The sequence below is a fragment of the Nomascus leucogenys genome, chromosome X (assembly GCF_006542625.1).
Source record: "Nomascus leucogenys isolate Asia chromosome X, Asia_NLE_v1, whole genome shotgun sequence".
NCBI classification, from domain to species: domain Eukaryota; kingdom Metazoa; phylum Chordata; class Mammalia; order Primates; family Hylobatidae; genus Nomascus; species Nomascus leucogenys.
The window spans coordinates 68,119,967-68,145,561 of NC_044406.1; the positions used below are offsets into that span (position 1 = coordinate 68,119,967).

The 25,595-nt window shown below is 41.8% G+C and overlaps 1 protein-coding gene across 7 annotated transcripts in view; it reads right to left on the reverse strand.

Annotated features, from left to right (window-relative positions):
* The window catches only part of ATRX (ATRX chromatin remodeler), a 296,672-nt gene extending 273,085 nt beyond the window's left edge, over positions 1-23,587 (reverse strand). For 5 of the 7 annotated variants that reach the window (XM_030807617.1, XM_030807624.1, XM_030807622.1 and 2 more), the window contains exon 1: positions 23,300-23,587. In XM_030807617.1, coding sequence (XP_030663477.1) covers positions 23,300-23,319 — 20 coding nt within the window. In that variant the 5' untranslated portion in view covers positions 23,320-23,587. Of the gene's footprint in view, positions 1-23,162 lie in introns of all 7 variants that reach the window. The other 2 variants (XM_030807623.1, XM_030807621.1) reach the window with 2 other exon arrangements.
* Positions 23,588-25,595: the final 2,008 nt, after the last annotated feature.

The following is a 25,595-nucleotide window of genomic DNA, read 5'->3' on the forward strand; positions in this document are numbered from 1 at the left end:
TCACCATGTTGGCCAGGCTGGTCTTGAACTCCTGACCTCAGGTGATCTGCCCACCTTGGCCTCCCCAAAGTGCTGGATTACAGGCGTGAGCCACCAGGCCCAACCCATTATACTATTTTCTTTTTTTTTTTTTTTTTTTTTTTTTTTTTACCTTATCACTTTTATTAACCTCATTGAAATTAAAATTAGCAATTTAAAATACAAAAGATAGCATTTTGGTTTTTGAAATCACTATCTTTGTCCTTTAAGATAAAAACAAATAGGGTTGGTCACCCTTATGTGTCAACCCAAAAGGTATCAAAAATACCTTGACTGCATGAAAGAATAGCTTCTTTAGGTCTATGCATTTTGACTTGGGCTTCTGCCAGATGGTACCATCCACTTGTGCAGACAGGGCTTTCCCTTAACCCTTCTGTTAGGTTCCTAACAGCATCTTCATACTTTTTGTCTTGTAATGCTTTAATGCCTAAGCCAATGAGGCCTGGACCACTTTTTGAATCCATTTCCACTAATCTACAACAATACTGCTGCCCCTCATCAGTAAGATTTCCTGATTCAATTAAATGCAAACAAAGCACTTCTAATGGATACTGTACAGTAGGATAGATGTTTATCATTCCTTCACAGGCCTTCTTCAATCTAGCAGTCTCATGAGGAAATTTGGATAAACTCTGAATGAAATGCCTATAAAGTACTTGGTGATCTTCACTAGGAATCTTATCTGATAATCCCAGTGCATTCTCAAAAGCAGTTAAAAGCAATTGCTGAGTTTCATTATTCTGGTCCTCTGTACTTTCAGCCAGGAACTGAGTCAATTTTCTCCATAGTTGATGAAGCTCTTGGTTGTCTGCACCTTCTTCTTGCCGTGTTTTTATCAACTTGTGCCATGCTCGAGCCACCTCTAGGTGTTTCTTTTCTTGGTAATATAGCTCCACAAGTTTCTTGCTGACATCACACCACTTCTGTTTGTCAACACTTTCATAAAGATCCAGGAGCTTTTGGTAAACACCAGGTAAGTCATCCTTAGCATTTATGGGATTATATTTCTCATACAAGTTTGCTAACCCCTGCCAAGCTAGTAATTGGTCTGGCTCTAATTCAGCAGCTTTTTTATAGGCACTCTGGGCCTGATCAGGTTGTTCTAGTTCAGCTGCAGCAACACCAATAAAAACATTTTTTTTTTTTTTTTTTGTTTTTTTTTTTTTTTTTTTTTTTTTTTTTTTTTTTTTTTTTTTTTTTTTTTTTTTTTTTTTTTTTTTTTTTTTTTTTTTTTTTTTTTTTTTTTTTTTTTTTTTTTTTTTTTTTTTTTTTTTTTTTTTTTTTTTTTTTTTTTTTTTTTTTTTTTTTTTTTTTTTTTTTTTTTTTTTTTTTTTTTTTTTTAAAAAAGACGAGTCTTGTTCTGTCACCCAGGCTGGAGTGCAGTGGCGCCATCTCCACTCGCTGCAACCTCCGCCTCCCTGGTTCAAGCAATTCTCCTGCCTCGGCCTCCCAAGTAGCTAGGATTACAGGCGCCCACCACCACACCTGGCTAATTTTTGTATTTTTAGTAGAGACGGGGTTTCACCATGTTAGCCAGGCTGGTCTCGAACTCCTGACCTCGTGATCTACCCGCCTCAGCCTCCCAAAGTGCTGGGATTACAGGCATGAGCCACCACACCCGGTCCCATTATACTATTTTCTTATTTCTGAATATGCTTGCATAAAAAAGTCAAATAGCCTGGGTGCAGTGGTGCACACCTGTAATCCCAGCACTTTGGGAGGCCGAGGCAAGCAGATCACTTGAGCTTAAGGGTTTAAGACCAGCCTGGGCAACATGGTGAAACCCTGTCTCAACAAAAAATACAAAAATGAGCCAGGTGTGGTGGCAAAGGCCTGTAGTCCCAGCTACTGAAGAGGCTAAGGTGGGAGAATCACTTGTGCCCAGAAGGTCTAAGCTGCAGTGATCCAAGATCATGCCACTGTACTCTAGCCTGGAAGACAGAGTGAGACCCTGTCTCGGGCGAAGGACATGAACCGACACTTCTCAAAAGAAGACATTTATGCAGCCAAAAAACACATGAAAAAATGCTCATCATCACTGGCCATCAGAGAAATGCAAATCAAAACCACAATGAGATACCATCTCACACCAGTTAGAATGGCCATCATTAAAAAGTCAGGAAACAACAGGTGCTGGAGAGGATGTGGAGAAATAGGAACACTTTTACACTGTTGGTGGGACTGTAAACTAGTTCAACCATTGTGGAAGTCAGTGTGGCGACTCCTCAAGGATCTAGAACTAGAAATACCATTTGACCCAGCAATCCCATTACTGGGTATATACCCAAAGGACTATAAATCATGCTGCTATAAAGACACATGCACACATATGTTTATGGTGGCACTATTCACAATAGCAAAGACTTGGAACCAACCCAAGTGTCCAACAACGATAGACCGGATTAAGAAAATGTGGCACATATACACCATGGAATAGTATGCAGCCATAAAAAATGAGTTCATGTCCTTTGTAGGGACATGGATGAAACTGGAAACCATCATTCTCAGTAAACTATTGCAAGGACAATAAACCAAACACCGCATGTTCTCACTCATAGGTGGGAATTGAACAATGAGAACTCATGGACACAGGAAGGGGAACATCACACTCCGGGGACTGTTGTGGGTTGGGGGGAGGGGGGAGGGACAGCATTAGGACATATACCTAATGCTAAATGATGAGTTAATGGGTGCAGCAAACCAACACGGCACATGGTTACATATGTAACAAACCTGCACATTGTGCACATGTACCCTAAAAGCTAAAGTATAATAATAAAAAAAAGAATATCAACAAAAAAAGAGTTAAATATATAGAGAATGTTTTAATACCTAGCTCAGTATACTATAGCCTAGAACAGATTAAATAAGCTGTTTCAATTATTTATATTAAAGGTATAACTAATCCTGGCTCAACTTTAAATCATTATCTTGTAGAAACATACTGATCCTTGTTTTTATGAACAGTTGCTTCTAAGTCTGCCGGATACCTCTGCCTTCCTTGATCTACTATTGTATTGTGCACTTACGGTATTAAGAGAAGTGTCATAAGTTCCCTAAGTCAGATCCAAGCTTCTGGACTCTGCTCACTCTGATCAAAGAATTTAAGAGAATGTTACCTGTTCTACAGTCAACTTCTAACTTACTCCACATTTTTCACAACAAAAACCCACAAGTAATGAAGAAATGGTGATCCAGATTCCAATACATATAGAAGACATATGATGCAAAAATCAAATAAGATGTATTTTTCATGTAGAAGGAGTAGAGACAGAAATTACTCAAATTTTACAGAAGACTGGAATTGGTTTACTCCTCACTTTTTTCCTCCCACCACATACTTCCTCCTAATACAGTAAGCAGGACTGTTCTTTCTAGTAAAGTTCACCCACTCTGACCTCTATCAAGTATACTACTAAACTAATTATTGAACTTAAAAGTCAAAACTACAGACTACACAAATTCAATGTAGAAGCTGCATTTCACAATAAAGAACAGATACAAGCTACTTTGAGATTAGGAAAATAAACTTTTCCAATCAAAAACAACTGTGTTGGCAGGGCGCAGTGGCTCACGCCTGTAATCCTCACAGGCCGAGGCAGGTGGATCACCTGAGGTCAAGAGTTCAAGACCAGCCTGGCCAACATGGTGAAACCCCGCCTCTACAAAAATTAGTCAGGTGTGGCGGTGGGTGCCTGTAATCCCAGCTACTCGGGAGGCTGAGGCAGGAGAATTGCTTGAACCCAGGAGGTGGAGGTTGCAGTGAGCCGAGATCACGCCATTGCACTCCAGCCCGGGCAACAGAGCAAAAACTCCGTCTCAAAAACAAACAAAACAAACAAAAAAAAAAAACCTATGTCAATGACTAATTGCATACTCTTAGAAAACCCCCTTAGCCTCTGGGCTATACCATAATGATTTTAAATAGCAAGGAAACAGCTCTGAAGCACGGGAACAATAATACAAGTCATCAAGAAGATTCTAAATAATCTATTGTCACAGCAATAGAAGTGTAGCTAATTTACTTCTTCAGATTGTGGCATTGACAGAAAAACATAAAAATCACTTTAAGATACAGCAGGTGTCCTTTATTGTATTTTCTCGAACAAGAGTTTTAACATACCTTAGAGAAAAATATTCCACTTTCTTACAGAAGTGTTACAAAATACACAGAAAACAACCTAATGGACTAGTTAAAAACACAGTACTGCACCAAGAACCTTGAACTGGGAGTCACATAACCTTGGTTCTAGTCCTAATTACTAATTAGATCTATGCTGTTAAGCAAACTGCAACCCCAGGAGAGCTCAATTTCCTCATTTGTAAAATGAGAGAATTTTACTAGATTAATTAAAATGCTTTCCATCTATAAAATTTGCTTCTGGAAAAGACCATCTATCCAACATAATAGTTTTTTTTTTTTTTTTTTTTTGAGACGGAGTCTCGCTCTGTCACCCAGGCTGGAGTGCAATGGCACAATCTCGGCTCACTGCAACCTCCGCCTCCCGGGTTTAAGCAATTCTCCCACCTCAGCCACCCGAGTAGCTGGAATTACAGGCACCCGCCATCATGCTCGGCAAATTTTTGTATTTTTGTAGAGACAGGGTTTCACCACGTTGGCCAGGCTGGTCTTGAACTCCTGACCTCAGGTGATCTGCCCGCCTCAGCCTCCCAAAGTGCTGGGATTACAGGCATGAGCCCCAGTGCCCAGCCCCAACATAATAGATTTAAGAGTAGCTGCAAATCCACTCCTGGAAATAATAATCTTTTCCTCTGCAATATATTGATGCCCACATCCCTCAGCTGTTTTATTCACACTATCTTCGGACCAAAGGAGAAGTCTGGATGACTTAAGGATTCCCAACCCCAAACTGTATTTCCGAAATGTTATTGCCTTCCTCTTCTTATCTAGGTTACCTGATACGATTGTTATATAACTCAACAGGTCACTGAGATAAAATTTTAGAGCTAAAAGCAGTTTAAAATGAGAGACTGAACTAAAAAATATCACTACAGATTCTGAAAACACTGAGGCTCAGGGTCACAGTTAACATAAGACCCAGAACTAAAAGTTACAGAAAGCATAATCCAGTGCTTTTTCAACACTCCATTCTATTAATAACACTATGTTCCATAACTTTAAAATATTTTGATTTAATTTCATGTTACCCAAGGTTTCAAAGTTATTTTGTTTCATCAACTAAGTAAAAATCAAGTTATTATCGCTTAATGGAAGATATGTCATAACAAATCTACTTTACCTATCACACCACTGTTAATTTATCATCCTGTTTATAGCAGAAAAGTCGACAGTCCTCACAGACATCTGGTCCCAGGGTAAGGAAAGACTTCTCCTTACCTTATGTTTCCTACATTTTAGAAAAGCACATAAAATAACAAAGATTATATCATTACATAAATGAATACTGCTTTTAACAATAATTTTTATTGAAAAACTTATGAATGAAAGGAGATGTTTTAACTGTCCAGCTGACTTTTTTAGTATAGAAATTATCCTTTTATTTTCTATTTATTTATTCAACTGATTTTTTAAAATTGGATCACAACTAAGCCATGCTACTCAAAACTAAGGAAATGCGACCCACACCCATGTTTCCTTAGAAGACATTAAATCCACATACAGAAAAAATTCTGTTCGTAGGCAATTTTCTTACAAAATAGAAACAGAATAAATAAGTGATATAGACAACTAAATGCATCTATGGAAATACTCCTAGCTACTTCTTAGAGGGCAAAACACTACCCATACCATTATAATAATAACATTAAAAACCATGAAAATCTCACTTCTGAAATCAATGTCAACAGTGTCCCTTTGAGAAATCCTGCTTTAAAGTAACAAAGTTTGGAGCCTTCTTTCAAGTTTAACTCATCTATGTATCTAATGTCTGTCTGCATGGTAAACAAAAACACATTAAAGGCTCAGAGCTTGTAGCTTACCAACTTTTTCTTTCCCTACAAACCACCATCACAATCCACAATTTTTACCCCAAAGGAAGAGAGAGGGGATCAACGGACAAAAATGAAAAAAGTAAGCAAGGCACTGTGGTGTGCACCTGCAGTCCCAGCTACTCAAGATGCTAAGGCCAGGAGTACGAGGCTGTAGTGTACTATGTTCACACCTGTGAATAGCCACTGCACCCTAGCCTGGACAACATAGTGAGACCCCATCTCAAATAAATATTTTTAAAATTTTCTAAATGGGAAAAGCAGCAAATTATGTCATACACAAGGATTATTTTTTCCCACAAACTTTTTTTTTTTTTTTTTTTTTTTTTGAGACAGAGTCTCACTCTATAGCCCAGGCCAGGCTGGAGTGCAGTGGTGCTATCTCGGCTCACTGCAACCTCCGCCTCCCGGGTCCTGGTTCAAGCAATTCTCCTGCCTCAGCCTCCCGAGTACCTGGGATTACAAGTGCATGCCACCATGCCCAGCTAATTTTTATATTTTTAGTAGAGACAGGGTTTCACCATGTTGGCCAGGCTGGTCTTAAAATCTGACCTCATGATCTACCCGCCTGGGCCTCCCAAAGTGCTGGGATGACAGGCATGAGCCACCGTGCCCAGCCCAAAAACTGTTCTTAAATGGATTGCAACAAACAAAAACAATCTGGGAGTGGTAGGCTCTAATACAATTTCCACAGACCTGTCCATATGTGGATTTTTATTCTTTTTAGTATATTATTTGATCCTCTCATTTGTTTCATTACATCAATTTATTTTCAAATATGAGAACTGTTATTGTTTTACACCATCCAATTCTCCATGAAAATGTAACCGTTAAAAATATTTTTCAGGGCCAGGCGTGGTGGCTCACACCTGTAATCCCAACACTTTGGGAGGCTGAGGTGATCAGTGCTCTTGAGCTCAGGGGTTCGAGACCAGCCTGAGTAACATGGTGAAACTCCACCTCTACCAAAAAATACAAAAAGCAGCCGGGTGTGGTGGAACACACTACTTAGGAGGCTGAGGTGGGAGGATCACTTGAGCCCAGGAGGTTGAGGCTTCAGTGAGCTGAGATTGTGCCAACGCACTCCAGCCTAGGCAACAGAGCAAGATTGTTTCAAAATAAAAATGGGAAATGATAAACTTTTTTTTTTTTTGACACGGAGTCTCACTCTGTCACCCAAGCTGAAGTGCAGTGGCACAATCTCGGCTCACTGCAACCTCCGCCTCCAGGGTTCAAGTGATTCTCCTGCCTCAGCCTCCTGAGCAGCTGGGATTACAGACGCATGACACCATGCCTGGCTAATTTATGTATTTTTTTAGAGATGGGGTTTCACCACGTTGGCCAGACTGGTCTCAAACTCCTGGCCTCAAGTAATCTGCTCGCCTCAGCCTCCCAAAGTGCTGGCATTACAGGCGTGAGCCACTATGCCCGGCCAAAAATGATAAACTTTACATAGAAAAATCTACTGGAAACCACCAAGTGATTAAAATTACCATCATCAGTAATGGGACCAACCAACGTCATGCATCTCCTGTTACAGAGGCACTGAAAACAACATACCATCACTTCTGTTACTTCTGCCAAAAATGCATACCCTTCATCTAATCATAAGCATCACACAAACCCAAATAAAGATACACTCTAAGAAATAATTGTTCTATACTCTTCGAAAATGTCAAGATCAGGACAAAGAGAGGCCACAGAACTGCTCCAAATTAAAAGGACATTATTAGGGTAATGAAAATTAGAATACAGATTTTTGCCCACTTCACTCCTGCTTTGAATACCAAGAATCTTCATCAGTATTGACAATATGTCAGAATTTTGACAAATGAGGATGAAAAAGTCTACACACAGGGTGATGTGATTTAAGGGCAACATATGACATCTAGTTTTAGTTTTATATAAATCTCCAACCCTTCCTATTTTCCTATTTTACAGGTTAGAGTTATCTTCTTGAGATTAATATTCACCATTGACCATTTTTATCATTTTACTGTATCACTGTTCTTTTAAAAAGCTGATTATATAACTCTACAGACTTTAAAAGTATTTGTTGATTTTCTGTAATGAAAGGGGGAAAATGAAACATTTTAGCATAGCATAAAAAGCCTTTCTCAGCCAGGCGTGGTGGTTCACGCCTGTAATCCCAGCACTTTGGGAGGCCGAGGCCAGCGGATCATGAGGTCAGGAGTTCTGAGACTAGCCTGGCCAACATGGTGAAACCCGGTCTCTACTAAAAATACAAAATTAGCTGAAGTGGTGGCACGCACCTGTAATGCCAGCTACTCAAGAGGCTGAGGCAGAAGAATCATTTAAACTGGGAAGGCGGAGGGTGCAGTGAGCCAAGTGAGGCATTGCACTCCAGCCTGGATGACAGGGCTAGACTCCGTCTCAAAAAAAAGCCTTTCTCAAACCTGACCCCAACTAGCATCCTTCTTTCCAATTCTACCTCCCATATTCTCTCCAATCATACTTATTATCTCATTTTTCTCAAGGCACCCAAGGGCTCCTCTACCATATCTCTAGACGTATCCCATCCCACCACCTAGAATATTTCCCCCTCCTCACCACATTTCCCCCGACAATCCCCAATGACCCAACTCAGAATTGCTGTCTCTCTTGGGAAAATACTTGCTATCAACTCTCTAAGGTAATTTTTGGCTATTCTTCTACATCTCTTGGTTTATATCTTTGTAACTGTACTTAACCACATAGTCTATTTCAACCATTTACTCCTCCACTTAGCTCAGTATTATCTACAAATGCCTATTATCTAGAAAAGTGGTTCTTAAACCCATACCGCCCACAGGGAACATCTGGCAATTTCTGGAAATATTTTTGCTTGTCACAACTCAGGGTAGGGGTGTTACTTGTATCTAATGGGTAGAAGTCAGGGATAAAATGCATTCACAGGACAGCCTCTAACAAAAAATTTTCTGGACAAAATGTCTATAGTGCCAAGGTTGAGACAATCTGTTCTAAAATAATACTTAGCTCATGCCAAGCCTTAAAAGTGTTTATTGGCCAGGCACGGTGGCTCACGCCTGTAATCCCAGCACTGTGGGAGGCCGAGGCAGGCGGATCGCCTGAGGTCAGGAGTTCAAGACCATCCTGACCAACATGGAGAAAACCCGTCTCTACTAAAACTACAAAAAAAATTAGCTGGGCATGGTGGCACGCGCCTGTAGTCCTGGCTACTCAGGAGGCTGAGGCAGGAGAACTGCTTGAACCCGGGAGGCAGAGAACCCGGGAGGCAGAGGTGCAGTGAGCCAAGATCATGCCACTGCACTCCAGCCTGGGCAACACAGCAAGAATCCATCTCAAAAAAAAAAAAAAGTGTTTATCAAAATAGAAAAATGAGGCCAGGTACAGTGGCTCACTCTTTTAATCCCAGTACTTTGGGAGGCCAAAGCAGAAGGACTGCTTGAGGCCAGAAGTTTGAGACCGGCCTGGGCAACACAGCGAGATCCCATCTCTCAAAAAACAAAAAAAAGCTTTTTTTTTTTGAGACGGAGTCTCGTTCTGTCTCCAGGCTGGCAGGCAGTGGTGCCATCTCGGCTCACTGCAACCTCTGCCTCCTGGGTTCAAGCGATTCTCCTGCCTCAGCCTCCTGAGTAGCTGGGACTTCAGGCACGCACCACCATGCCCACCTAGTTTTTTTTTTTATTTTTAGTAGAGACAGGGTGAACATTTTGGACAGGATGGTCTCCATCTCTTGACCTTGTGATCCATCCGCCTCAGCCTCCCAAAGTGCTGGGATCACTCCCAAAGGCGTGAGTCACCACACCCAGCCAAAAACAAACTTTTTTAATGGTTAAAATGCTAAATCTTGTGGTATGTGTATTTTACCACAATTTTTTTTTTTTTTTAGAGACGGGGTCTTGCTCTGTCTCCCAGGCTAGAGTACAGTGGTATAATCATAGCTCACTGCAGCCTCAGACTCCTATGCTCAAATGATCCTCCCTCCTCAGCCTCCCAAGTATTTAGGACTACAGGTGTGCACCACCACACCTGGCTAATTTTTTTAATTTTTTTTTGAGACAGAGTCTCACTATGTTGCCCAGGCTAGAGAGATATTTCCCTGTGGCAAATTTCAGCTAAAAAAAAAAAAAAAGAACTGAGATATTCAGCAAGCTATGTTGGATGCACTATAGTATAGTCAGCCTTTGAAGGAAATATATTATTTCATATGTTTAACAAGTGACAGGTCCAGTCACTTTAATATGAAACATTCACCCTTAATTCTCTGCTTTTAGCTATATGTTCAGAATACAACATGAAAATTCATAATCGGGGTGGTTGGTTTTGAACTTTGGGGGTATCTGAGGAAGGAGGAAATGGAAAAAGCAAGAAAAATGAGGTGGGAAAACTCTCCCCAACTCTGTAGAAATTAATCAAGCCTAACTTCAAATCTCTAAATAAAATGGCAGAGAATGAGCTGATTAATAATTTTAGTATGAAAAGCAAAATCGGCCAGGCACGATGGCTCACGCCTGTAATCCCAGCACTTTGAAAGGCCAAGGCGGGCGGATCACGAGGTCAGAATATCGAGACCATCCTGACCAACACGGTGAAACCCCATCTCTACTAAAAATACAAAAATTAGCTGGGCATGGTGGTGCACGCCTGTAGTCCCAGCTACTCAGAAGGCTGAGGCAGGAGAATAACCTGAACCCAGGAGGCGGAGGCTGCAGTGAGCCGAGATCGCACCTCTGTACACCAGCCTGGGCGACAGAGCGAGACTCTGTCTCCAAAAAAAAAAACAAAAAAACAAAAAAACAAAAAACAAAAAACAAAAAAAAAGCAAAATCATTCTAAAACATAGTAAAAGCAAAGGCATTATGCACCTCCTGATAAAATGTGCTGTGAAGGACAACACATCACTTCACAGTATTCCTACCAAAATATATAATCACAGGGAAACATCAGACAAATTCAAATCAACTGGCCTGTGTTCTTTTAAAAATGGAGAAGAGGCCGGGCGCAGTGGCTCACATCTGTAATCCCAGCACTTTGGGAGTCCGAGGCAGGCAGATCACCTGAGGTCAGGAGTTCAAGACCAGCCTGACCAATATGGTGAAACCCCATTTCTACTAAAAATATAAAATTAGCCGTGCGTGGTGGGGCATGTCTGTAGTCCCAGTTACTCGGGTGGCTGAGGTAGGAAAATCACTTGAACGTGGGAGATGGAGGTTGCAGTGAGCCAAGACTATGCCATTGCACTCCAGCCTGGGCAACAAGAGCAAAACTGTCTCAAAAAAAAAAAAAAAATGGCAAGGTGAGCTGTTCCAGATGACAATGAAATATAATGAGTGTTCTAGAATTAGATGGTAGATCAGAAAACAAGAACTTTTTGTCTTTCATCATGAAAGATGTCATGAAGCAATTGGTAAAACGTGAATAAGGTCTGTAGATTAAAAATGGTATTGTGTCAGCCGGGCACAGTGGCTCACGCCTGTAATCCCAGCACTTTGGGAGGCCGAGGCAGGCAGATCGTGAGGTCAGATCGAGACCATCCTGGCTAACACGGTGAAAACCCGTCTCGACTAAAAATACAAAAAATTAGCTGTGCGTGATGGCGGGCACCTGTAGTCCCAGCTACTCGGGAGGCTGAGGCAGGAGAATGGCGTGAACCCGGGAAGCGGAGCTTGCAGTAAGCCGAGATCACGCCACTGCACTCCAGCCTGGACGACAGTGTGAGACTCTGTCTCAAAAAAAAAAAAAAAATGGTATTGTATCAATGCTAATCTCTCTTTTAAGAGATGGGGGTCTCACTCTGTCATTCACACAAGACTGCAGTGGCATGATCATAGTTCATGGCAGCCTGGAACTTCTGGGCTCAAGTGATCCTCCTGCCTCTAGCTTCCTGAGTAGTTGGGACTCCAGGCATGCTCCACACCGGCTAATTTAGTTTTGTTTTTTTTTTTTCTGTAGAGACAGGGTCTCACTATGTTGAGAAGACTGGTCTTGAACTCCTGGCCTCAAACAATCCTCCCGCCTCAGCCTCCTAAAGTACTGGGATAACAGGTGTGGGAGGCCGCACTCAGCCTTAATGCTAATTTTTAATTTTGCTAACTATACTGGGATCATGTAAGAGAATATTCCTAGTTTCGAGAAATATGTATTAAAGTGTTTAGGAGTAAAGGGACATCATATCTGCAATTTACTCTGAAACAATTCAGAAAAATAATAATAGAGGATGATAAAGTAAACACGGTAAAATGTTACCCCTTGCTGCACCTGGATGAAGCACATCTGAGAATCTTTGTGCTATTTTTACAAATTTTCTACAAGTCTGAAATTATATTTTTTAACCTTTTATACAGTAAAAAAAGGAAGGGATGATTACTCTTTATCTCCCTAAAGATAGATCGGATTCATCTCCTGAGGTTACAGTTACAAAAAAACAATCACGTGGCCAGGTTTGGTGGCTCACGCCTGTAATTCCAGCACTTTGGGAGGCCAAAGAGGGCAGATAGCTTGAGTCCAGGAGTTCGATACCAGCCTGGGCAACGTGGCAAAAACTCATCTCCACAAAAATTAACTCGGCATGGTAGCATGCGCCTATAGTCCCAGATATTCGGGAGGCTGAGGTGAGAGTATCACCTGCAACCAGGGAGGCGGAGGCTGCAGTGAGCCATGACCACACCAATGCACTCCAGCCTGAGTGACAGAGTAACAGCCTGTCTCAGAAAAAAACAAAAGTTAAAAACAATAATTCTTTATTTTATTTATTTATTTATATTGAAACGGAGTCTCGTTCTGTCTCCCAGGCCGGAGTGCCGTGGTGATATCTCAGCTCACTCCAACCTCTGCCTCCCGGGTTCAAGCAATTCTGCCTCAGCCTCCTGAGTAGCTGGGATTACAGGCATGCGCCACCACACCCGGCTAATTTTTGTATTTTTAGTAGAGACGGGGTTTCACCATGTTGGCCAGGCTGGTCTTGAACTCCTGACCTCAGGAGATCCACCTGCCTTGGCCTCCCAAAGTGGTGGGATTACAGGCGTGAGCACTGCACCCAGCCAAAAACAATAATAATTCAATAAAATATTATACCCTATCAATAAGACACTGCTGAGAAAGCTGTTTTAAGTGAAATGTCTTTGACTTGTGTATGGATCTTAAAATATTCTTTTGTGTAACAGCAAAACTTTTTTGTGGGGCAAGGGCTGGGTTACTAGCCAAAATGTATATCAATAGATTTTTAAAAATACAATGTAAGGTTCATGGAGACAGGTCCCTTATCTGTCTTGTTCATCAATGCACTACTTATTACAATTCCTGACACATGGTAATAGTAATCAATAATAACTAATATTTTAGTAATAATAAAGACATAAGTGCTTTATGCCCATTTAACTCACTTAATATTCACATCACCCCAGAAATGTTTGGTGAATGAATTAGTACTTTTTGCAGGATGATAATTACAGTCAGTTCCTCAATAATGTAACATATGGGTTCCTAAAAACCACCAAACTATGTAAAATTGTGCAATTAACACCATAGAACTCATAGGAAAAATGAAGTTAGAAGCACAACATTCAAAAATTTCATCAGTGACACTTTTTTTAAAACAAAGAAACCAAAGAAAAGTGGTAGCACAGTTTGACACATTAAATAATTAATAAATGCGCAAATATAACAATAAATATGGCACTTTACTTTGAAAAAGACCTGAAGTTTGCTTGTGAAGTGGGCATCAAAAGGGTTGCAGCTCATGAATTATTGTGAAGTGGTAGAAGGAAGGTTATCTGAAATCGGAATGAAAATTGTACAACAGATGTAGATGCGTGTGGTTTATAACCCAAGTGGTGAAATGAGGTAGCTGGTAGATGTCTGACGTGTGTGCATCTATATGCATGTATTTCTATGCAGCTCTTTTTAAAGGGGTGTAGTATCCTGCATTCATCTAGCACAACAATCAGCAAACTCTTTCAATACAGGGCCAGACGGTAAACATTTTAGGCTTTGTGGGCTATCAGGTCTCTGCTGCAGCTATTCAACTCTGCAACTACAGTGCAAAAGCAGCCACAGACAATGTAAATAAATGGACATAGGTGTATTCCAATAGAACTTTATCTACATGGCTCACATCTATAATCCCTGCACTTTGGGAGGCCAAGGCAGGCGGATCACCTGAGGTCAGGAGTTCAAGACCAGCCAGGCCAACGTGGTAAAACCCTGTCTCTACTAAAAAAAAAAAAAATACAAAAATGAGCCAGGCGTGGTGGCAAATGCCTGAAATCCCACCTACTCATGAGGCTGAGGCACGACAATCACTTGAACCCAAGAGGCGGAGGTTGCAGTGAGCAGACATCACGCCACCGCACTCCAGCCTGGGCGACAGAGCAAGACTCCGTCTCGACAAAACAAAACAAAGATCAAAAACAAAAAAAAGAACTTTATTTACAAAAAACAGGCCACTGGTTGGTAGGCCACAGTTTGCTGATCCCTGACCCTGCAGACAAAATCCCCCATAAGCAAATGCAAATTTTGTCGTATGCTTCAAATTGTTCCCTGAAATATCAACCCTTTTGGAAAAAATCCACATTTTCAAAACAAGCATTATAGCAAAACTAAATCTGGAATGCTATCAAATAAACCAAAAAATAACTAATATAATCCAAATAAGCAAAATAACAAATCCAGTATTACTCAGAAATAATTTTTTATTTTAGATTTTATAAGTCAAACGTTACCCACCCAAAAGTCAACTGAGCACTTCAAATGAGCAAAATGAAGACAACTAAGGATGCATTTTGATCATAGTAATTCAAAATCTGTGTATTAAATCCTACACAATCTTATTTAAAAGTAGGTAATACTGGCCAAGCACGGTGGCTCAGGCCTGTAATCCCAGCACTTTGGGAGGCCGAGGTGGGCGGATCACCAGGTCTAGGAGTTCGAGACCAGCCTGGCCAATATGGTGACACCCCGTCTCTACTAAAAATACAAAAATTAGCCGGGCGTGGTGGCTCACACCTGTAGTCCCAGCTACTCGGAGGCTGAGGCAGAAGAATGGCTTGAACCCAGGAGGGGGAGGTTGCAGTGAGCCGAGATGGTGCCACTGAGCCCGGGTGACAGTGTGAGACTCTGTCTCAAAAAAAAAAAAAAAGTAGATAATACTTTTGACAATTCTGAACTAAAATTATCAGGCCCATTCACAAAGGCACATGTACCTTTTACAAGATCATCAAGCCACAAGCTACCATACAAAATGCACAATAGTAGCTGGGCATAGTGGCACATGCCTGTGGTCCCAGCTACTCAGGAGGCTCAGGTGGGAGGATCACTTGAGCCCGGGAGTTCTAGGATGCAGTAAGCTACGAGCTACGGTCACCCCACTGCACTCCAGGCTGGGCGACAGAGTAAGTCCCTGTCTCTTAAAAAAAAAAAAAAGCACAATAGGCAGGGCGCGGTGGCTCACGCCTGTAATCCTAGCACTTTGGGAGGCCGAGGCAGGTGGATCACGAGGTCAGAAGATCAAGACCATCCTGGCCAACACAGTGAAACCCCATCTCTACTAAAAATACAAAAATTAGCTAGGCGTGGTGGCACACGCCTGTAGTCCAAGCTACTCAGGAAGCTGAGGCAGGAGAATTGCTTGAACCCGGGAAGTGGAGGTTGCAGCGAGCCGAGATCACGCCACTGCACTCCAGCCTGGGTGACAGAGCAAGACTACGTCTCAAAAAAAAAAAAAAAAAAAAAAAAGGCACAATAGTTATACAGTATTTGTCCAGAAATTAAGTTCAAAATTCTATGTTGACCTTCTTCCAAATAGAAAATGCTAATATACACAACACTACTTTGCTCAAGCTATTATTCCTCACATCTGAAATTCTCCCAGTCTCCTTTGTCAAAACTGTACCTATATTCCAAGGACTAGATTCAAATGCTATCTTTTTTTTTTTTTTTTTTGAAACAGAGTCTCGCTCTGTTGCCCAGACTAGAGTGCAGTGGTGCGATCTCGGCTCACTGCAAGCTCCGCCTCCCAGGTTCACGAAGTTCTCCTGCCTCAACTTCCCAAGCAGCTGGGACTACAGGCACCCGCCACCATGCCCAGCTTATTATTTTTTTGTTTTATTATTTTTTGTATATTTAGTAGAGACGGGGTTTCACCGTGTTAGCCATAGCCAGGATGGTCTCGATCTCCTGACCTCGTGATCCAACCTCCTCGGCCTCCCAAAGTGCTGGGATTACAGGTGTGAGCCACCGTGCCCAGCTCAAATGCTATCTCTCTATAAAGCTTTCCTTGGTCCCCATCAGAAATGTCTTTCTACTTTTAACTCACACAACAACTTACTTTTTACTTCATGCAGCATTTACCACTTTATATCTTGCGCCAAAACTAATCGTGTACACGTCTTATTTCCTCTGATATATGGAAAATAAGACTAATCTTTAACCATACTAATAGTTCTGTCTGGACTGCCCTCTCACAGTCAACCCTTAACTGCTAACTCATTCAAGACTCAATACAGTTAACATCTCCTTTGCAAAACTTTCCTAGACATCCCCCAAATTAGGCTTTCTTTCATTTCTGATCCCTAGCACAATCAATATATTTCCATATTAGCACTGCTTTCTAATTGTTCATTTACTTACCAGTCTCCCTCACTTGACTAAGAATGCCTTAAGATGGCAGGAATTTTATTACCTTTGGCATAACCCTAGCACAGTGCCATGCCTGGCCCCAAATTGATACTTAAGTATTTGATCCACTAATAAAGCATTCCCCCGAAATATGGAGTGCAGGATATATACATGTGAATACTACTGCCAGAACAGTAATTTCTTAACAAATATTGTATGGGACAGTTAACAAGAGTGCTGGACTACACATACCGGAAATGGCTACTTCAAGCTAAAACTGAGAGACAAAGTTTCAGAGACAGGATCTGAAAATAGCAGCTACAGTGCAAAATTCAAAGACTTCCCAGGGCAAAAAGAACCGGCTAGAACTAACATAGGTCTTTTCAGATGTATGTCTTCAATCATAAAAGGGCAGAAATATACTGGATATAGCAATCTTTCAAAATAGAACATATCCTAAGCCACAATAATTACCAAACTTTAAAACAAAAATGTTTTTTCCTTTCCAATAAATGTTTATACAACCAGGTATACATGATACTATGACAAGTATCAGCAACAAAACACCTGTAACCTAACCATGTAAGTTTGAAGGCAAAAAGATATAAATACATTGAATAAAGAAACTTTATCTCACCACTACCCTTCTCCCTAACCCACAAAAGGCAGATAAGAAAATGATAAACACTCATATAAGCAGAATTTTTTGTTTATTTGTTTTTGTTTTTGAGACAGACTCTCACCCTGTTGCCCAGGCTGCAGTGGCGCAATCTCAGCTCACTGCAACCTCCGCCTCCCAGGTTCAAGCAATTATCTGTCTCAGCCTCCCTAGTAGCTGGGATTACAGGTGCCCGCCACCACACCCAGCTGATTTTGTGTGTGTGTATGTGTGTGTGTGTATTTTTAGTAGAGATGGGGTTTCACCATCTTGGCCAGGCTGGTCTTGAACTCCTGACCTCATGATCCACCTGCCTCAGCCTCCCAAAGTGCTGGGATTACAGGCATGAGCCACTGCACCTAGCCTATAAGCAGAATTTTTTAAAAAATAACTTTAGGCAGGGTATGGTGGTTTACACCTGTAATCCCAGCACTTTGGGAGGCCAAGGCAGGAGGATCGCTTAAGTCCAGGAGTTCAAGACCAGACTGGGCAACAAAGTGAGACCACTGTTTCTACAAAAAAACCAAAAAATTAGCAGGGCATGATGACACACCTGTGGTCCCAGCTACATGGGAGGCTAAAGCAGGAGGATTGCTTGAGCCAGGATGGTCAAGGCTGCAGTGAGCCGTGTTCAGTGTCACTGCACTACAGCCTGGGTGACAGTGAGACCTTGTCCCCAAAAAAATTAATGCTACAGACCATCCAGTCTTGTTCGTTCTGCAAATGACAAAGCAGAAGCCTGGAACGGATAAATGATTTGTCCACAGTCATACAATCAGTTAAGCAACAGAGCTATAACTAAAAAACCAAGGCTTGGCTCACAGTTCAGTGTTCATTCCTCTATACAAGCAGTTCTCAAACCATTTAGTCACAGCACCTCTTTTCACTCTTAAAAATTAATGGCTGGGCGCAGTGGCTCACACCTGTAATCCTAGCACTTTGGGAGGCCAAGGCGGGTGAAAATCACGAGGTCAGGAGATCGAGACCATCCTGGCCAACACGGTGAAACCCCGTCTCTACTAAAAATACAAACAATTAGCCGCACATGGTGGCGGGTGCCTGTAGTCCCAGCTACTCGGGAGGCTGAGGCAGGAGAACGGCGTGAACCTGGGGGGCGGAGCTTGCAGTGACCCGAGATCGTGCCACTGCACACTGCACTCCAGCCTGGGCAACATAGCAAGACTCTGTCTCAAAAAAAAAAAAAAAAAACTAGGACCCCAGAGCTTTAGTTTGTCTTTTAAGAACCATTGTTACAAACACGTTACCTCCTTCAGAATACCTTTAGACTTTATCGATATCTATTATTGATAAATATCGATATTTACTCCCATTGAGCTTACTCCCATTTTACAAATGGAAAAATAGAAGTTAAACATCTTGCATGTCAGCTTCCAAGCTGATCATAAGACAAGAATTAGGATAAAATTAGAGACAGACTGCTCAGACCCTCCTTTCACTGCCCTGTTATATTCAACATTTCTAAAGGAAGATCTATGCATCAGTTTTCACTGGCTTCAACTATTTAAATAGTTTCTGATCTCCAAAAGAACATTCACGGTCTGGGGAAAAGCACTTCATGTAAATTCAAGAATTGTCTATACCCTATTACTGAACCCATGAGTTTATTCAGACCCCAAAAGTGAAAAAGACACATACAATTACTTATGAAACAATTATTGCACGCATCTACATCAATACTTAAAAGAAATATTATTTTAAGTACTACATTTATCTTATCTCTAGAAATACAATATATAACTGAAAGCTCAAGGCCAACTACGCCAAGGGTGGCCAATAAAAAAACTGGGCCTGATAAAAATTAAGGTCACGAATATCTTTCTTTTCACCCCAACCCATTACATAACCAAGCAATTGATATTTAAATGCTTTTTAAAAACCTTTATAAATTTTGCATCTCCTCCCCCTGCAAAGGCCTGGTTTCATGCTCTTCACATAGCGGAAATGCAACTATTTCACGGATAACATTTTTCAACAATTAGGTTACAATGTAACTGCTTGTTAACTACCACCTTAACAGATACTTTCTTTTCTTTTCTTTTTTTTTTTTTTTTGAGACAGTCTCGCTCTGTTGCCCAGGCTGGAGTGCAGTGGCACAATCTCGGCTCACTGCAAGCTCCACCTCCTGGGTTCACGCCATTCTCCTGCCTCAGCCTCCCAAGTAGCTGGGACTACAGGCACACGCCACCACGCCCAGCTAATTTTTTCTATTTTAGTGGAGACAGGGTTTCACCAGGTTAGCCAGGATGGTCTCGATCTCCTGACCTCGTGATCCGCCCGCCTCGGCCTCCCAAAGCGCTGGGATTACAGGCGTGAGCCACCATGCCCGGCCTAACAGATACTTTGTAAAACATTCAAAATCTCTCAATTTAGACAATTTCTGCCTTTTTATATTTAAGACCAATAACAAGGTAATATAGCTGTCAGCATTTCAAGTAATCAATTGCCATAAGGATTAGAATGACAAATTCCACCAAATCTCCCAATACTGAAATCTTTATATGCAAATAAATTAAGGCCAAGTGCAGTGGCTCACGCCTGTAATCCCAGCACTTTGGAAGGTGGAGGCGGGCAGATCACCTGAGGTCAGGAGTTTGAGACCAGCCTGGCCAACATGGTGAAACCCCGTCTCTACTAAAAATACAAAAATTGGCCAGGCGTGGTGGCATGTGCTGGTAAATCTCAGCTACTTGGGAGGCTGAGGCAGGAGAATCGCTTGAACCCAGGAGGCAGAGGCTGTAGTGAGCCAAGATGGTGCCACTGCACTCCAGCCTGGGCAACAGAGTGAGACTCCATCTCAAAAAAAAAAAGAAAAAGAAAATAAATTAAAGTTCATCAGTCATGAGGCCTCCATTCCAGGCCCTAGCTCCGGGATGACAATTCTAGACACATCCTGGGCCAGAAGGGAATCTGCTGCCCTGAAGGGAAGGTCCCAGTCCTAGCAGCATACATCACCTGATAACTGAAGAGCCCTTGGGCCCTGAATAACCAGCAGAGAGCCGGGTGCGGTGGCTCACACCTGTAATCCCAGCACTTTGGGAGGCCAAGGCAGGTAGATTACTTGAGTCCAGGAGTTCAGGACCAGCCTGGCCAACATGGTGAAACTCCCTCTCTACTAAAAATACAAAAATTAGCCAGGCGTGTTGGCACACACCTGTTAATCCCAGTTACTTGGGAAGCTGAGGCATGAGAATCGCTTCAACCTGGGAGGGAGAGGCTGCAGTAAGCCAAGATCACGCCCCTTCACTCCAGCCTGGGCAACAAAGTGAGACTCTGTCTCAAAAAAATAAATTTAAAAATTAAAAAATAATCAGCAGTGACACCCAGGTACCCAAGTACTACATTGAGGGCTTGGTGATTATAAAAGACCTTATCTTTTATAATGCCAGAAGCAAGTCAATCTTATTTCAAACAATACAAACAACCAAAAAAAATCCTTTAAAAACAACAAATCCTTTAAAGACTGAGCCACTGATTAGTCAGTGTATGTTTTAGCCAAGTCATCGGTTTATTTTCCTTCCTCTTGTCTTTTGGCCATTTTTCCACCACAGAATCCTAGAATATTACTTTTTTTTTTATAAACACAAAGTAAAAATTAGAACTAGTCTTTGTTCCTGCTTTTTAAATGCTTGACAAAAGATTTGATAAAGAGAAAATCTGGAACTACTGTGTAAAATAATATTAACAATAATGTTCATATTATTTCTGCCTCACATTAGAAAAGACTCAAGAGGGATTTGGTACTGTGGGTTCAACTCAAGCACTACCTGTCAGATTCTCCTTTAACCATGATTATAGTTTAGGAGATCGATGACACTTCAGCCTGAGACAGTTCTGAACACCTACTTGGAGCTCTTTCATAGTAAATCATCAGGGAGTGTCACACTTTTTAATTAATTCCCTACATTCATATATGCAGTTCTTTACTAGAGGTTTTTCATGTAGCTTAAGACTCTCCTAGAATTAAATATTTCAGTTATCTCGCTACATAGTATATCTGGACATAAAAGATATAACATTATAAACAGCTACAAAATCATACTTACAACAAATGAGAGTAGGTAATACGAACTTCTTTCATTGTAACACTTGGGCTAAATTTAAATGGTCATAATCAGGTTAGACCTGGCAGCTGAAGGGGGCATTAATGCCTTGTGGTTAAGAATATAAGCTGTGAAGTCAAGATGGGGTTCAATTCCAGCTCCACCAATTACAAGCTGTATAACTTTGGTCAAGTTCTTGATCTATGTCTCAGTTTCCTCCTCATCGGTAAAATGGGCAAAACCAAGTACTTACCCCATAGGTTTGAGAATTCATCAGGATTATAAAGAACGACAATAAGCACTCAACTTAGTTATGATTATTACTCTTATCATCAAGATCTACAAAAATCCAAGACTAGAAGAAAAACTGACCCTTGTGTAAAATTAATTATTCTATTCAGAAATTCTACACATGTAATTTGTTCATTCTAAAGAAACTGAGAAGATCTGACTTCAAACTATAGTTTCAAATGTAGACTTTGTGAAACTTAGTAAAATCTAGAGGTCATAATTTAACTGTAAGGTACACCATCCATGCATATGAACATCAATGCCTGGTAATTACAGGCCAACAAGTTATACTGGGTACCACTTACGTGCCTAATACCCCACAGATAAAGATTTGTTGTATTTGAGCCTACTGACAAATTCAGAAACCAAGGCCACAATCGTGTACACAACTAGAGATCTATAATCTAAGAACTGAAGCATATCTTTCCCCAAGGTAAAGAAAATATAATCTACTGCTTGTTCATGCAGAAAAACAGACATACATATCATAGGCTCATTGCCCAATTCTACATTCTAGCTAAAGTGCTCTAAAAACATATGCCAATCTAAGAGTTACTCAAAGGCACATTTCGCCAACTTGAAATGCAATTCTGACCCACGCTCCTTGTAATTTTATTTTGCCACTGGACACCAAGGATGCATCTCCGAGTAAAAAAATTACTTAATTCACATCGTGGGATGAAAATTCAAATGTCAAACTGAAACGCCAGCCAGCCACCTGGGTAAAAGTGTATACATTTCATATTGACTACCCAAATTTTGAGACCCGTCAAGAGGCAAATCAGAAGCACACAGAAAAACAGCTTCAACCTAATAAACGTGCTTGATTGGTTAAGAGGAGGCCTGCCAGGCATTTTCCGTTGCAATAAATCTTACTTCGCATCAGCCCTTCATCCTTCATGGTATAAATAAGTAAATAAAGATAGGGCCTAATTACTCCTCGAAATTTGCCCAGAAAGTGGGGAAACATTTGAGGTCCCATTAAGGCTGGACTTCACAAAAAGTAGTATACTAGGGTCCTCTGGAAGCAAAACCCTGTGTTAAGTCTCCCCTCGCCTAGAAATAAACCCAAGGATACCCTTCAGGATATGGAGTAGAAAAGATACCTAAATACCTGGAACGGCACCACAACCCAATCAAAAAAAGGCTTGTCTCCTGGGGCTGCAGAAAAAAAATCCCGCAGGGCCCGGGTGCTTCCCATCTCCAGCAACCTAAACGCCTCTAAGTCGTCCTGGGATCTCACATCCTCGCGCCCGCCCACCCCTCCCCCTCTTCTCACCCTCCCCCCGCTTCTTCCCCCACGCAGTTTCTAGGCCCAAAGATTAGGAAAAATGACCGGGATACCAAAGACCGCCTCCGACTTCGAGGTCTCAATCCCACAGGCACCAAAGAATAAACAGAGGAGCCCGACCAAGCGTCACCGTTTAGGGGAAATTGCAAGAAGCGCCCCATACCCTAGGCCGCGCCCCCCCACCTCCCCCCACCCCTCTCCCCACCCCCACCCCCGTCGGAGCCTTGCGCCGATACCCCGAAACCCTTCTCACCTAAAGAGAAAACGATGCCTCTTTCGGCTAAGCAACACACAGGCCTAACCCACCAAGCGAACGCCTTCCCAAACACCCGACTCAGACGGTGCCTGGGCCCAGACCGCTGGGGCCCATGAGACGGGGTTGCGTTTTACCTCATGGGCTCAGCGGTCATGTTTTCGCTTGAACGCCTTGTCGGCTTCTGCGATTGCTGGGCGCCGATCTGCGCTCCCCCGCGCCCGGTTACGATAGAAATGCACTGGAGTCTTAGTCGTCACTGTAGCTGCTGCTGGAACCTCCCCACAGCTCAAAGGCCGCTACCACTGCCACCGCCGCAGGAGCCGCGGAAACAAAGCGACACCGCTGCCGCCGCCATTTTGTTGGGCCGAGGCTCAGGCAGGAGAATTGGCGCGTCCTCCCTCTTTCTCTTTCCGTCAGCCATTGGCTACCTCCTCCAAAGCACAGAGTCTTATTGGCTACGGAAATTCACCTTCTTTGGGGGCCTGTTGCTAAGGCGGTCGACGTCATTTGATCCCCTCCACCTTTTTGCAGGGGGTCCAATTTAGTCCCAATTGACCTGAAAGTGCTAGTGACATATTTTGACTTTATTTCGAAAATGCTCTTTTGGTCCAACCTCTTTTTTCTTTGACATATTAACGAAGCATTAACAGCAACTTACATTTATTGAGGGTTTACTATATGCTCGGCACTACACTAATCCTTTATCTGGGTTATCTCATTTAATCTTTACACTCTCTGAGGTAGACAAACCTACGTTTTCCAGATGAGGAAACCAAGACACAAAGTCCCACAATAGTGGAGCCGAGATTCACCAGACACTCTTAAACACTAATCTGTATGGCCATCCTATGTAAGTATTTTCTTTCCTATATGCCAAGCTATCGTCAAGTTCTTTGCTTTCCTAGATGTTTTATACATAATATTTGGCACACCAACATGCTCGCAAATGTATATGTGTATAATGTACTTATATATATGTATATGTGTGCAGATGACATAAGACCAATTTGAACGCTGCATAAAATTCTTTCTGTATTGAATAAAGTGTCTCTCAGAATACACACACACACACACACACACATGCACATACACATTCACACACACACACACACGGGCCATTTCCCCAATTTGATGTGATGTTTAGCTCACAAACCAATCAATTTAGATCTGCTTCCTTCTCATTACAGAGGAAGCTTGGCTGGATGATCTCTAAATGCCTTTCCAGCTTTTATGATCTATAATTTGATTTTACATTGGTAATCTCTGCTAATCACAAACAAGTTCTCTAAAATCTAATCGCTTGGAAATTTATTTCCAAATTTATTCTGCAATGCATGCTTTAGTTCATTCTATTTATTTTTCTTGAAATATGCAAGAGCTCCTGTCGGGGTTAGGTGACAGGGTTGCTGCTTTCTACTGGGATAGCAAGAGGTGAGTCTTTTTTGAATGAAACACTTTGAAAATCTGATAGACTCAGGCAACTTTTTTTTTTTTTTTCCTGAGACAGGGTCTAGCTCTGTCACCCAGACTGGAGTGCAGTGGCGTGACGCAGTTCACTGCAGCCTCGACCTCCGAGGCTCAAGCAATCCTCCCACCTCAGCCTCTCAAGTAGCTGGGACTGCAGGCGCACGCCATCAAGCCCAGCTAATTATGTATTTATGTATTGGTATAGATGAGGTCTGTCTGTTGCCCAGGCTGGTCTCAAACTTCTGAGCTCAAGCTATCCTCCAACCTTGACCTCCCAAAGTGCTGGAATTACAGGGGTGAGCCACCGTGCCTGGCCTCAGGCAACTTTTTAATCAACAGACGCCTGTACACATTGCAATTATATCTTTCAAATGTTTAAGTTCAATTGGCAGTTATAGAAACCAGACCTCTGTACCTGCTATACTGATTTTGTCTTGTACACATTAAATATCATTTCAACATACAATTTACAAGAGTCATTTTTTTCTCCTTGGTAAATGCAGTGAATTTGAATGATGTACTCCATCACAAGGCAGCACAGAAATGTGCTTGCTGTCCAACTGACTTCACTATGAGAAAAATAGTAAATAGTCGACATGTTACCAGGTACTTGGCGTTTTGAACAAAGAATTGGACAAAATGCACAAACAAAGCAAGGAAAGAATGAAGCAACAAAAGCAGAGATACGTTGAAAATGAAAGTACACTCCACAAGACTGCAGGAGCTGCCAGAGCACAGGGGCTCAAGACCCCCATTACAGAATTTTCTGGGATTTAAATACCCTCTAGAGGTTTCCCATTGGTCACTTGGTGTACACCCTATGTAAATGAAGTAGTGGCCCACAATCAGAGGCTAAAGTGAAGTTACAAGGGTCACACTCTATGCAAGCATCTAATTGGTTGTGGACAGCAACCAATCAGAGGCTAAAGTGAAGTTACAAAGTTACACTCCTATACAAACATC